Source organism: Aspergillus tubingensis (assembly GCF_013340325.1).
Source record: "Aspergillus tubingensis WU-2223L DNA, scaffold_7, whole genome shotgun sequence".
Lineage (NCBI taxonomy): Eukaryota > Fungi > Ascomycota > Eurotiomycetes > Eurotiales > Aspergillaceae > Aspergillus > Aspergillus tubingensis.
In genome coordinates this window covers 528,362-542,700 of record NW_023336281.1, presented here as the reverse complement: position 1 = coordinate 542,700, position 14,339 = coordinate 528,362, and the positions used below count along the sequence as shown (strand labels likewise).

The 14,339-nt window shown below is 51.1% G+C and overlaps 4 protein-coding genes across 4 annotated transcripts; 3 read left to right on the top strand and 1 right to left on the bottom strand.

Moving 5' to 3' along the window:
• Positions 1-7: 7 nt before the first annotated feature.
• AtWU_05147 (C6 zinc finger domain protein) lies at positions 8-2,170 on the top strand (the record flags this gene model as incomplete). Its single annotated transcript, XM_035500257.1, has 2 exons — positions 8-1,062; positions 1,114-2,170. 2 exons carry the CDS (start codon positions 8-10, stop codon positions 2,168-2,170), a joined length of 2,112 nt encoding a protein of 703 aa, XP_035356150.1.
• A 429-nt stretch (positions 2,171-2,599) lies between these two features.
• AtWU_05146 (peptidase C1-like family protein) lies at positions 2,600-3,139 on the bottom strand (the record flags this gene model as incomplete). The annotated part of the gene is made up of 1 exon (XM_035500256.1): positions 2,600-3,139. One exon carries the CDS (start codon positions 3,137-3,139, stop codon positions 2,600-2,602), a length of 540 nt encoding a protein of 179 aa, XP_035356149.1.
• Positions 3,140-4,274: 1,135 nt separating this feature from the next.
• On the top strand, positions 4,275-5,510 carry AtWU_05145 (male sterility protein-domain-containing protein; the record flags this gene model as incomplete). The annotated part of the gene is made up of 1 exon (XM_035500255.1): positions 4,275-5,510. The coding sequence occupies one exon, from the start codon at positions 4,275-4,277 to the stop codon at positions 5,508-5,510; it is 1,236 nt and encodes a 411-aa protein (XP_035356148.1).
• A 3,774-nt stretch (positions 5,511-9,284) lies between these two features.
• On the top strand, positions 9,285-14,299 carry AtWU_05144 (KR-domain-containing protein; the record flags this gene model as incomplete). Its single annotated transcript, XM_035500254.1, has 8 exons — positions 9,285-10,775; positions 10,835-10,928; positions 10,987-11,012; positions 11,077-11,949; positions 12,045-12,326; positions 12,395-12,469; positions 12,537-12,877; positions 12,946-14,299. 8 exons carry the CDS (start codon positions 9,285-9,287, stop codon positions 14,297-14,299), a joined length of 4,536 nt encoding a protein of 1,511 aa, XP_035356147.1.
• Positions 14,300-14,339: the final 40 nt, after the last annotated feature.

The following is a 14,339-nucleotide window of genomic DNA, read 5'->3' as shown; positions in this document are numbered from 1 at the left end:
TCTCATCATGAAGCGCAAGGCTGCATTACAATTGCCGCATACCTCCAGACGCGCTCCCAGACAGGACCCCGTGTCTTGCGACTCTTGTCGGCACAAGAAAATCAAATGCGATCGCCAGCAGCCATGCGGCAGTTGCTCCGCGCGCCGGTTGGCGTGCATTTATGGGAGACCAGAGGCCGCAAGGGTTCCGAACCCATCACCGGCTGGCGCAATGCAGACGCCACCCGCGAGTAGCTCAAGTGTACCTCCGGGAGCCGAAAATGTTTCTACCGGACCTACTGAAGCTCCATTGCGGCCAAACAATCGGGAGTCGCTACTCACAGCGGACTGGCTGGAGAACATCCACATGGCTGATCGGGTGCCAACAGCAACCCCGAAATGGTTTCGAGATGAACTAGACGACTCGGTAAGAGGGCGCAACCTAAGCGTGAACCAGGAGACAAGGCCTGCAAGACCATTTCCCTCAATGCCATACATGAATCGGTCCGCCATTAACGAGAATCCGGCGTCGATTAATTTGATTGACTTTATCCCCACGAAGTCGGAGGCTTTGGATCTCTTTCGATATTATCATCGTTACGTCGACTATCTCTACCATATCCTTGTGCCTGATCGCGTGGAGGACCAAATAGATGGCATCTACTGTTGCATCGAAAGTGGCAAGCCCGTAGATCTCAGCCACTTGGCGCTTCTTTTCGGCATCCTAGCCAGCTCTCTATGTCTGCAACAAACTGTGGTGGCATCCGCCGATGTAGAAGATCGAAGCCGAGAGTTTGCCTTTCTTACTGGAGCCGCGTTGATCCAGAGCCATTACTCCCTGTCTCCGACGCTCGTGGGCTTGCAGGCCACCATGGTGGTCATGCATAATGTCTCCAACTGGAACATTCCACCGTCTGTGAGCGGTCTCTTTGTGCACGGTGCTATCGTCAGCCAAGCAAAGAGTCTTATGCTCCATTGTATTGACTCTCCACGGTTTCAGAATGAGAGGGAGGGTGTTGATTACAATTCAGTAGATCTGGAACTCAAGAGACGGATTTGGTGGGATCTGACGTCTTTCGACTGGTAAGAACTATCCAAAGCTCTATGAATGCCAAGTGCTTACCAAAGTTGCAGGCTATTGGGCTTCCTCCCAGGCCCTCAAGAGTGGACCTATCTCATCCAGCCGCGCCACATGAACGTCAACCAGCCATTGAACATCGATGACAATGCCATGTCCCACGACATGGTATCACTGCCAAGTTCCACACCAACAGACATGTCCTTCTTTCTCCAACGTCTGAAACTAGCGTCTGTCAGCCGGGAGGTAGTTGATGCAACATCATACGAGCACCTGCATGGCTTGGAGCCACAATACGAGAAAGTACTCGAGCTAGACCGAAAGTTCCATCAAGCTGTGGCGGAAATCCCGGATTTCTTCCGCCTGGATCCATCGTCCAGACGACGTTTCGCTTCGCTCTACGAGGAGCGCCCGACCATTGCCTGGCAAGGCTGTCTCCTGCAACAGGGCTTCTTCTCACGCTTGTGCCGTCTACATCGTGACTTCTTCATCAGAGGAGCTCGTGAACCGGCATACTCCTACTCCCATGTTATTTGTCTACAGTCTGCCCGAAAGGTACTGGAGATCAAGAGGATCATGGACGGAAACGAACCAAACTACACTCCGCCAAATTCTGTCGTCTGGTCAGTTATGCATCATGTCTTCGCTGCCGCCGTGATACTATTACTGGACGTGTGCTTCAACTGGGACGATATACTAGCCGAGAAACGAAAGGAAGAAGTGCTGGATGCCTGTCGCATGCTGAGCAAGGCGCAAGAGTCGTCTGCCCTGGTCAGGGAAGGAATAAATGCCATGATGGGTGTACTACAAAAGCATTGGAGGACCGGAAAGCTGCAGCGGAGTGACGAGAACCCCCCTATTGTTCCACATGGGAATGACGCAGCGCGTTATCAGCCGGGTCACCCACAGACTTACACACAAACTCTCAGAACTGAATTAAGCAATGTCCCGCCACATCCCCCAGCTGCCACTGGTGACAATGTTCCCCAAGAGAGGCAATTGGAGGACATATGGACGGAGATGCTCGAGACAGGAAATGACCTAGCTCTGGACACTGCAGACTGGACGGTATTGTTGAATGAGCTGACAGACCCGGAGTTGTCTCGGGGATGATCATTTCATTTGCAGGCAGTCCCAGTAATACTCCAGAGCATCTCCCGTCATTTCACTCTGTTCCAGTATGCAAGTAAGGTTTACATTTACTCAATGCTACGCCGTTATCAAGAGGTACAAGTTTGCCGACCTCTACTTTAAGCCCTTGGCTTCTCAATTGTATATAGACGCCTGGCTAATCTTCGCAAATTCCTGCCACGGATCCCATTTCCGCCCAACATCATGCCCTACTGATCACCGCGAAAATTGATTCCGAAAGGATTATTTCCAGATGGCTCTTCCATTATCCGTCACGAGTTATTCCTTTCATTTCAGCCAGATCATTTGTCTTTTGTCTGACCCCATCGGAAAGCGACAATTCCTCTTCCCTCCGTGGACCATAGAGGTCGCGTTATAACCCTCCACCGTCTCAGGCAAAGTCTATACCCCCTAACAGTTCTGAATATAGACCTGCGACCTGTTCGGCAAATCCTTGTTCCACAGCTGCTCACTCTTGAAGTAGTCCGATACCTTCTCGCACCTGTCCTCGGACAAATAGCCCACAAGTCGCAAGGCAGCTGTCGTTGCCGCCCACTTGGCGTTATCATCGACGCATTGCTTCAGCGCCGCCGTTTGGGGAGAATCGCTGCACAGATTGTCATCGCCGAGGCGATCACCACATTTGCTGTTGACATTTTGGAAGACGTCATTCAGGTAGCTTGCGAAAGCAGCCTGGGCCTTGGGATCGTCAATGCCAGTGTATCGCGCCCCATCTTCAACAACCTTTTGAATGACCCCTTCGAACGCGGTATCCCATTCCTCTGGCCGAGGCTTGCAGCCCCAACTGCATGTATCCCGCTCGATGGTTGCGATGTATTGGCCGGGAACGGTGCTCATTGTATTGAGTGCTTCGAGACAGCGTTGGCCTAATGATAGGGCCAGGGTGGATCCGAGCAGACACAGAAATGGGGCAAAATTGAGGAGGCGCATGATGCTTATTGTCGATTCTGTTGACAGGGTAATGAATATGGAGTTTTGGATGGGCGTTGACTCTGTGGAAAGGGAAGGAGGGACACTGGAAAATATACTTATTGGCTTTAAAATTTGAGCACTACTCCTGGCATACCCCTACTCTAAGACAGGGGGCCATGAACAACCATGGCCGGACTCCAGCATTCCCGATGGTATACCGCATTCTCGTTCGTGCACAACGATGGCCGGATTACCCTGGGAAAATAAACCCGGAATCGTCTGAATCAATGAACAGAAAGAGGTTGACTGGGTTAGCAGAGGTGAGACTCGAATGTCTCCACCGCCTAATCAAGAGAACCAGCAGCGTTTTTATAGAAGGCTGGCAGCGGGAAGGAAATCCGCCCAGGTCAGCGATAAACCTACTTCATCCGTCATGCAGCTATTGCGCCTTCCAGCAGGTGAATTCGACCATCAGTGACCGTTAACGTTTAAAATGACTATCGGTGGTGTCATTACTGTGTTGCAGTCTATACTCTGATCTTGTTATGCGCTGTGTGGGTGGCCGAAAGGCAATGCCTGGGTGGTTGGGTGGTGAACACGGTATCCAGTTCGAAGAGAAACAAAAACTAAGAGAAGAAGGTTTCAACATTTAACTTTCTTAGTTCCCCAATTTATTGCGACCAGCTGCAATCATAAAATGACTCGTCTTGATGTCAATGTATCGGACGCCAAAAAGTCAAGATGAGACATGGGAAGCCCAGGTAAGGGGCATTCCATTGCATGCTGCTGCTACTGCTGCTTGTCCACATTATTTATGCATGAGGTGACGCTTCATTAGGTAGTGATTTTCATACGTGTTGGGCCTCTCTGGGGATCTTCATAGAGAGATCTTGGGGGCGGGGAAGAAACGCGTAGGTAAACACGCTGTCCTTACTCGGGTACATATCTCGAGAAAGCAAGAATGCCAGGGGTAGGCTACTAACTTCATGGAGACCTGCGACAAGGGTCAGTCCGCTAGTATCCCTTGCAGCACGACACTGGCCCTTACGTCGCATGCCTTGGGGATCATGATGGGAATAAATACACCTCTAGCTATACCGAAAGGGTCATTGAGTAGCGTTGCATTCCAATATCCGGACAGTCTAGGACGACTATGGCTGACGATCTCCTCCGTCTTGACCATGTCAACTGGTATCGCGATCAAGTGGTCTTCCTGACCGGAGCCACTGGCAATCTTGGAGGATGTATCCTATACAAATTGGCCGTGCAGCTGCCCACCAAAAAAGTCTACGTACTATGTCGCCGCTCTTTCCAACAGGCCATGGAGAAATGGGAGGCATCGATGCCGGAGCAGGTGGAAGAGATCTTCGACTCTGGCAAAGTGCACTGCATCATCGGCGATACCACCGAGCCACACCTGGGATTGAGGAAAGCCGATCGAGATAGACTGCAGCAGGAAGTCACTGTCATTATCCACAGCGCGGCTTCCATATCCATGTTTCAGGAGCTCCACGAGGCAGTCCAACAACATTGCTCGTCCATGACGAACATGATCCAACTCGCGTGCCAAATGACCCACCTCCAGGCTTTTGTGTATATATCTTCCATCACAGTCTGCATGTTGCTCTCGGACGGAACTGCTAAGGAACAATTCATGAAGGTAACGGCGGACGAGCCCGATCCCGAAGAACAGGTGGCTTCTATTCTGGCAACACACTCATCGCCGTATTCCGACCGATTCCCGACCTCCTACAGTCAGGCCAAATATCTCGCTGAGAGATTGCTCTTCGCCCAGGAAGAGTCCTTTCCCGTTCTGGTGGTTCGACCAGCGAGCATTGGACCTGCCATTCGAGATCCATATCCGCTATATGGTGTCCCCGGCTCCACTCCCGTTGATACAGCTGTTCATCTCTTTACACAAAGTGGAGTCTACCGATCATTTAGCGAGACGAAAAAGTTTTCACAAGAGACAGTAGTCGATGAAATCCCAGTCGACCTCACTGCTAACGGATGTCTCCTTCACGTTGCCTGCGGGAGCCGTGGCATTGTCCATCTCGGATGCCAACTGTACATACCTCGAACTCTGAGTGACTTAACACTCCAATGGCAGAAGTATGGACCGAAAGACTTGGAGTTCCGTATGGCCAGGCTGAATAAAGAACAAAATGGTGCTTTAGCCAGACAGGCCTACGACACAATGCGTCGCGGTCACCGTGGTTGGTTCTTCGACTGCTCTCGCTCGCAACCTTTTCAAGTCACTGAAGGCCCCATTGGCCTGTCGCTCGCCAATCATGACTTTGAAGAATATGCGAAAGCGCGGGTGGAAAAACAGGGGCGGATATTGACACAGCAGATGAAGACATGGGATTTGCAGGGTTGTTTGATATGACACACCATTTTCCTGTCCCTACGTTCAGCTTAAATATCGCATGTAACTCAGATATGAAATGACTAATGAATCAGTACTTCATGAACGGGGCATTTGCATAACCCTGGCACCGTTAGTGCGCAAGGATGTGCAGGCACAACCACGCCAGAACTACCAGTTTCGTGCTCCGCGCGTTTATCTCCAAAGTCAAACGGGATACATAATACTTTGTTAAAGACCAACAGCCTCCATCTCGTGAAATAGAGACAAGGGGCCCGGTAATTTAGGTTTCGGTTCTTCATATACGGGGCTCCTTTGTTTCGGCAGGTATAGCCTGTCCTTGCATGATTGGATTGCCGAACAGTACGACCGCTCCTTGCAGAGATCATCGCATTGGGCTTTCTGAAAGATGTAAGTAGTAGACAAGGTCGGTCTTTTAGCCTTTCTAAATATAAACGCATAGTGAGAAGCGTCTTGAGCTGGCAAAAATTCATGGAACCCTGGGATACGTTCATGCTCCAATCCGGATTCCAAGGACATAACGCCGAATTCTACAGTTAGCAAAATAGCGAGGATAGCCTCCTACACAGTACTCAAACTCCGATACAGACGCCTGAGATGAAGCCAGTCACTCTAAATACCTCGCGGTGCCAATCGTGTGGGGATGGACACAAGGTGTGTACCAATCGCATCTGCGCACCATGTTCTACAAGTCCCAGCTCTTGTTGATAGCCTAACGACATTGCAGGCCAGCAAACCAAACCGCACCCCTCCTCCAATTGCCATCGTGGGAATGGCATGCAGACTTCCCGGCGGCGTCAATTCACCCGAAGAACTATATAAATTCCTGCACGAGAAAAAAGATGGTTTGTGCGAAGTTCCAAGCACCCGGTATACACTCGACTCGTTCTACAATCCTAGCAGCGCCGGGGGCGTTAAAACCCGCCATGGCTATTTCCTGCAGGAGGACCCGATGCTTTTTGATGCACCGTTCTTTTCGATCAATGATTACGAGGCCGAACGCATGGATCCTCAGCAGCGACAGCTTTTAGAAGTTGTTTGGGAATGTCTGGAAAGCGCAGGTGAAACGAACTGGAAGGGGAAGAACATCGGTTGCTATGTTGGAGTGTATGGGGAGGACTGGCTTGATCTTGCAAGTAAGGACCCCCAAGCCACGAGTCGCTACCACGTCCTTGGTACGGGGCAGTTTGCTTTAGCAAATCGACTTTCCTATGAATATGATTTTCAAGGTCCGAGGTAAGAAATCATTGCCTCTTTCTGCTTTTCTCCTTGGCTGAGATTTGCACGTAGCATGACCATACAGACGGGGTGTTCAGCGTCGATGATAGGATTGCACGAAGCCTGCCAATCGATTTACTCCGGAGACAGCTGTGCGGCTATTGTCGCAGGAACAAATCTTATAGTTGCACCGACAATGACGGCCACGATGTCGGATAACGGCGTTTTGTCTCACACTGGAACATGCAAAACCTTTGATGCAAAGGCCGATGGCTATGGTCGTGCTGAAGCATTCAATGTACTGTATATCAAGTCGCTCCAGGATGCTATACGGGATAAAAACCCCATCCGAGCGATTATCCGCGCAACGACCACCAATTCGGATGGAAAAACGCCCAGTATCACCACTCCCGGCACGCACTCGCAAGAAGCACTAGTCAGAAGGGCCTATGAAAAAGCGGGTATTGACGACTTATGCCAGACTGGGTTCTTTGAATGCCATGGAACCGGAACTGTAGCTGGAGATACCGCTGAAACTTCGGCTGTCGCGAAGCTTTTCAAGGGTAAGGGAGTAATCATTGGAGCTGTTCGTACTTCCTTCCTTCTACCAGCGTCCTTCGTAACGTGCTAACAAGAAACAGGTGAAGTCTAATCTGGGTCATGGTGAGGGGGCATCCGCAATCACGGGCATTATCAAAGCCGTTGTCTCCCTCGAGAACAAGACGATCCTCCCAAATGTGTTCTTTGATACTCCCAATCCCGATATTCCGTTCAAAGAAGGATTGCTTCATGTGCCCCTTGACCCCATTCCTTGGCCGAAGGGTCGCAGCCATCGGGTCAGCGTAAATTCTTTCGGTATTGGCGGCGCAAATGGCCACGTTATTCTCGATTCCAGTTGCGGTTTCCTTGGTGAAAATACAAGCTCACCGGAAGGGTCTATAGATGGAAACTCTCGCCTTCTTGTTGTATCCGCGAGAAATCCAGAGAGTCTGCAGAAGCGGATCGAACAGATTATAAAGTACGCCAATGAAAACCAGTCTTTACTTCATGACCTGGCATACACGCTTGGCTGTCGACGAGAACATCTCTCACATCGGGCGTTCACAGTGGCTCAGTTTAGTGAGACCATATCTTCATCCAATTTCCAGGCCGCGGCAGATGTTGCTCCGGAGTTGGTTTGGGTATTTACAGGCCAGGGCGCACAGTGGGCTGGAATGGGGAAGGAGTTGATCAAGAGCTTTTCCATTGCCAGACACTGCATCACGAAGCTAACAGCGACGCTTCAGCAGCTGCCTGATGGGCCCAGCTGGTCGTTACAAGGTGACTGGTCCATTTCTCTATCCCTAGCAGCTTTATAATGTGAAGCCTAGCTAACGCGAACAGAGGAATTGAGCAAGGAGGGTAGAGAAAGTCGAGTCAATACAGCCGAATTCTCGCAGCCGCTGTGTACCGCTCTTCAGATTGCGCTGATTGATATTCTGCATAGCTGGGGAATCAGACCATCCTCCGTTGTTGGTCACTCGAGCGGGGAGATTGCAGCAGCGTATGCTGCTGGTGCCATTACCGCGCAATCAGCTATCATCATTGCGTACTATCGAGGCTTAGCCGCTAAAAGACAAGATGGCACGGGCGCCATGGCCGCAGTCGGTCTTAGTCCCGAAGACGTCAAACCCTATCTGCAAGACGGAGTAGTTATTGCGTGCCACAACAGCCCTAGTAGCGTCACGCTATCCGGGGACCCGCCTGTCATGGATTTTGTCATTAACCAAATCAAGTCAGACTTACCGGACGTTCTGTGTAGACGACTGAAGGTCTCAATTGCCTACCACTCCCGTAAGTGCTTTTCAGAATAATACCATTTTTGAGACACTGCTGAGAAAAGCTAAAGACCATATGCATGAATTGGGGCAAAACTATGAAGCGAGCATCTCGCCATACATTGAGGCCACGGACAGCATGCTGCCTCTATATTCAAGCGTCACAGCAGCGTGCATCACAAGCCCTTCAGAGCTCAATGCAGCCTATTGGCGGTCTAATCTACAATCACCCGTGCTCTTTACTGATGCTGTCCGAGGAGTCCTAGCTGCCTCTAGCCCCGCGGCCAGAGCTTTCCTAGAGCTTGGACCTCACTCAGCGTTATCGGCGCCTCTCCGCCAAACATTCCACTCTGAAGAAGCTAAATCTAAATTAGTTTATATTTCAACACTGATCCGTAATGCTGTGGAGGCACGGGATCAGCTATTGACGACTGCTGGATTTCTGCATGCAAATGGGGTTTCAGTCGACCTCCAAGCGATTAACGGGGAAGGAGTCACCCTGACTAATCTACCCTTGTACCCCTGGCAGCACACCACCAGATATCTGCATGAGAGCCGTCTGACTCGCAAGTGGAGATTCCGAGACCATCCGCACCATGAACTGCTCGGCGACCGTGTTGTAGAATCGTCGGATTGGGAACCTTCTTGGAGAAATATTCTACGCTTGCAAGATGTACACTGGATCGGAGACCATATACTCCAAGGAAATATTGTCTTCCCAGCTGCTGGCTACATTGCCATGGCCGGGGAGGCCGTTAGACAGCTCGATACGAGCCAGGAGGGCTACTCCATCCGGGATTTGATCCTCAAAACCCCTTTATTATTGAGAGATTCAGTCGAGATTGAAATCCTCACGACCCTGAAACAGTTACGCATCTCTGATATCGCTGACTCAGAATGGTATACGTTTTCCATCATGTCACACGACAGTACGGACGACAGTTGGGTCAAACATTGCCATGGGGTGGTCAGAGCCGGGGTCGAACACGCACCTAAATTTCGGGAGATCAAGCCGTATGCCAGGTCTGTTGATGTTGACAGATGCTATAGGATGTTTGAGCGGCTTGGCTTTGCTTACGGCGAGATTTTCCGGGGCATTCGAAGCGTTTCTCTCCATCCGACAGAGCCTAGGGCATCAGGAACAGTAGTAGACATGGACGATAAACTCTCTAATTACCCTCTCCACCCAGCCACTATGGACAGTCACTTGCAGATGTTCCACATACTCACAGCCAAAGACCAGAATTCCTCAATGGGAACTATCATTCCGGCAGTCATGAGTGAGGTCTACGTGGGAGGAAGTGCACCCCAGCTCAGCTTCGAGGGCGGAGTTACCAAAGCGAGCTCGGGTCAATCCCTTGGGGATATCGTTGGCACTGCCAGAAACAAGATACTCTTCTCCGTCTCCGGCCTCGTGGGATTCCCCCTCAGCCTCACCCAGGGCTTCGAGGCGTCGCAACAGCTATGCTCCCAAATCAGATGGATGCCAGATATTGATATGGTCGCACCGAATACCTTGCTTCGTGGTGATCAGGATGTTGAGCAGGATCAGCTGTGGCAAGATGCCAACAGAGTGTGTGAGCTGTGTATCATGGAGACGTATGAACGTTTAAAAGAGGTTACCCCCGTCAATGATCATCTGCGCAGATGGCAACAATGGATCACAGCCGAGGCCATCAGACTGCGTCAACAGGATGATTCTGATCAGCCGGAGTCAGAGACAGGTGCCAGCATGAGGTCGCGGCAGGAGACGATATCCCGAATCTTGTCGGACTACGCGAATACAAGAGGCACTCAGTCGATTCTGTTCAAATGCATCGGCCAGATCATGGAAAACTGTGATAGTATTGTCCTTGGGGAGGTTTCAGCCCTCGATGTGCTCGAGGTCGAGGGTCGGCTCGAAGAATACAACGAATGGATGCAATCTCAGTGTGATTGGACCTATTTTCTGTCACTCTTCGGTCATTCAAACCCGACTATTCGCGTGCTAGAGATCGGATCTGGGACTGGAGCTTCAACAAAAGCCATATTGCAACACCTTCGCTCTCCTGAAGGCATACGGCATTATTCTCAATACACGGTGACGGAGACATCCGAAGCGTCCCTCAAGGCGGTCCAGAAGACCTTGGAGCATAACGAAGGCATGACCTATACATTGCTCGATATCTCTGTCCAGCCTGAGACACAAGGATTTGATCCGCAAAGCTATGACTTGATTATTGCTTCTAATGTCAGACTCCTGGATTTCGGACATGTGTTTTTGTCGATCCTAGTTAACCAAGAGAGTAGTTGTACACGACGCCGCGACTCGGGACAGCCCTACAGCATATACGCCAGCTGCTAGCCCCGAACGGTCGATTGTTACTTCATGAACTTTGCCCTGGTATGTTGGAAGCTCCATTACAGCCAGCCTGTTTCAAACAATACGCTAACTGTCATAGAAACACTGATCACCGAGTACTTGATGGTGAGTCGATCTGAACATTGACGTCTGCAGCATTCCATTTGCCTCCTGGCTAAAATCCAAATAGGGGTCTCTCATTCAATGGTCATCAGCGGAAGACTTCAGAGTAAACAATAAACCGTATATATCGCCGGATCGATGGGATACAGAGCTCCGAAATGCCGGCTTTGTTGGCGCGGAAGGGATGGCCTACGATGTGCCGCCTCCATATCAGACCTACTTCTCCATGCTCTCTCGCGTGCCTTTCCCGCAGCCTGAGACTGAGACGTATGAGATAGTAACTCTGCTGATAATGGGCTCTCCCGGACCATGGGCGAACGAAGTGGCAACCCGCTTTCGTGAGGTGGGCTGCGTCGTAAATTGGGTAACGCTGCAAGACACTCCCCCAGAAAATCGTTGGATCATCTCCCTTCTAGACCTGGACGGTCCATTCCTGAATGATATTTCTGAGGAACGTTATGTTTCTCTCAAATCCTTTTTGCTGGCAACTGACAAATCACACGTAATCTGGGTAACAAACAGCTCGCAGATCGACTGTGTCGACCCTCGCTTCGGGCTGATCCTGGGGCTGATGCGTACCCTCCGCCATGAGATGACCGGCAGATTTTCTCTGTTCGAGACTGATTGTTACACGCAACCGGCAGCTGGGGCTCTAATCAAAGTGTTTGAGAAGCTGCAGCGCGTAGGACAATATTCTGATGCAGGAATGGCTGAGTCCGAATATTCCTTCTTCCAGGGTGCGATACACGTCGGCAGATGCCACTGGATGCATACGGAGCAAATTTCACCGCGGCCAAAAACACACTCCCCGCGGAAGCTGGATGTCGGTTCGTTTGGCCTGATAGACACGACACATTGGGTGGCAGTAAATGATCATCGAGGAGATTTGGGCAAAGGCCAAATCGAGGTCGATATGCATTATGTCGGCTTGAACTTCAGGGTATATCGTCTTTCCTCTAATCAACATCATCATTCCCCTATATGAGCTTCTCACATACCAAATAAATAGGGACTAACAAAGGCCTATTTATATAGGATATATTAGTAGGAATGGGCGCCTTTGGGAACCCCGACGAGCTCGGTCTTGAGGGTACTGGGGTCGTCAACCGCGTCGCATCCGACGTGAAGGGTCTGCAACCAGGGGACGAAGTCATGATGTTATCCGGCGGGCTTTTTCGTACTCGCGTAGTCGTGCCTGCTAGGTTCTGCCTGAAGATCCCAGCAGGCTTGGCCATGGATGATGCAGCGACGATGACGTCCGTTTATATGACTGCTATGTTTTGCCTCTGTCACCTTGGGCGCCTCCGAGAGGGCGATGTAAGTGGCCCGGCGCGATCACCCCTCCTTTCCTATATCTTTGCTGACATTCATACTTCATACGGTAGTCCGTGTTAATCCATTCGGCTTGCGGCGGACTGGGCCTTGCAGCCATCCAGGTTTGTCGGACGGTGGGTGCAGAAGTAGGTTTAGACACTGGGCCTGAAGTACATCCCATAATTGGACTGACGATGGGGTTATTGCCCGCAGATTTTCGCAACGGTCGGAAATGAGGATAAGGTTGCGTATTTGATCAAGGAGTTTGGAATTCCGCGAAATCATATCTTCAGCTCCCGAAACAGCGACTTCCTCCCAAATCTGATGGCGGAGACCCATGGCCGTGGAGTGGACATCGTTCTCAATTCGCTATCTGGGAAGCTACTGCACACTTCGTGGAAATGTGTGGCACCTTTCGGTCGGTTCATCGAGGTCGGGAAACGAGACTTTCTGGCCAACGGCCAGTTGGACATGGCCCCGTTTATTGAGAATCGGTCCTATATCGGGTTCGACCTCTTCCAAATGGGCAAGCAGAACCTCCCAGAACATGAACAGTAAGCGCATGCATGCAGGGCCGGAAGACAATGTATTGTGGTTCTTAGTCTAACAGAGGCTTTTCTAGGCTGCTGCAACAGTTTCAGGACTGGTACGATCGTGGCCATATCAAGCCTATCCAACCCGTTACAATCTTTGAGGCGCCGAAGGTGACCGACGCCTTCCGGTATATGCAGCAGGGCACCCACATGGGGAAGATATTAATCCGAATGCCCTCCGATCCAATGGAGCTGGCCCCGACCTCCCAGCCTGCGGTAAGCTTCTCGCCCGACAAGTCATATCTTCTCGTGGGTGGCCTGGGTGGGGTGGGCCGTTCCGTATCCCTATGGATGGCGCAGCGTGGTGCACGACATTTGGTGATTCTGTCCCGTTCTGCTGGACAGTCCGATGCCGATCTGGCATTTATCCACGACCTCGAAGAACAAGGCTGTCAAGTCATTCGTGTGGCAGGAAGTGTCGCCACCGCTGCCGATGTCGAGTCGGCTATTGCTAGATGTCCACGACCCCTGGCTGGGGTTCTCCAACTGTCAGCGGTTTTGAAAGACCAGAGTTTCGCCAAAATGACCTACGATGACTGGAATACCTGCCTTGCCACAAAGGTTCAGGGAACTTGGAATCTTCACCACGCTGCCTCTGGCCAGCCGCTCGATTTCTTCGTCGTTTTCAGTTCGATCGCCGGCATCTGTGGCAACCACGGCCAGGCAAACTACGCCGCCGCCAATACATTCCTCGACAGCTTTACGCGCTACCGCCGTCACCTGGGTCTCCCATCGGCTACCCTTGCTCTTGGAGCAGTGGAAGACTGTGGTATCGTCAGCCGTGATGCAAAATTGCTGCAAGCAATGCAAGCAGCTTCCGTACGACTTGTCAGAGAGGACGAGCTCCTGGAAGGTCTAGAGCTGGCAATACGCCAATGCAATTCTCCACCAACCTCTATCAATCAAGGTATAACATCAGACGCTTGTATAATCGGCCTCGGAAATACCCGTACAACCAGCGATCCTACAGTCCGGACAGCGTGGGTGCCTTCCGACTCACGATTCTCCGTCTACGCCAACATCGAGATGAAGGAAGGACAGAGCGCAACAGCCGGCGGTGCAGCAATCAAAGAGCTCCTGCGGAGGGTCGACCAGAACCCGGCCATGCTGATTGAGCCCGAGGTGGAGAACAATTTGACATACGAATTGAGCAAGCACCTGGCAAGACATATGCCGCGAGCTGCTGAGATGTCCACGGAGGAGATTGTAGAGATGCCTATTGACTCGCTTATGGCGGTGGAGATTCAGCGCGGGTTGCGAAGCGATCTCAATTGGGATATTAGTATGGTGGAGATTGCGAAGATCGGGAAGGTTGGAAGGTTGGCGGAAGCCGCTGTTCAGCATTTGAAGGAGAAGTATGGACTTGTGAAGGAAGGGAAGTAGAGAGTATGGCGTGCTTGCTTTTTCTTTGATAATAGGTTTA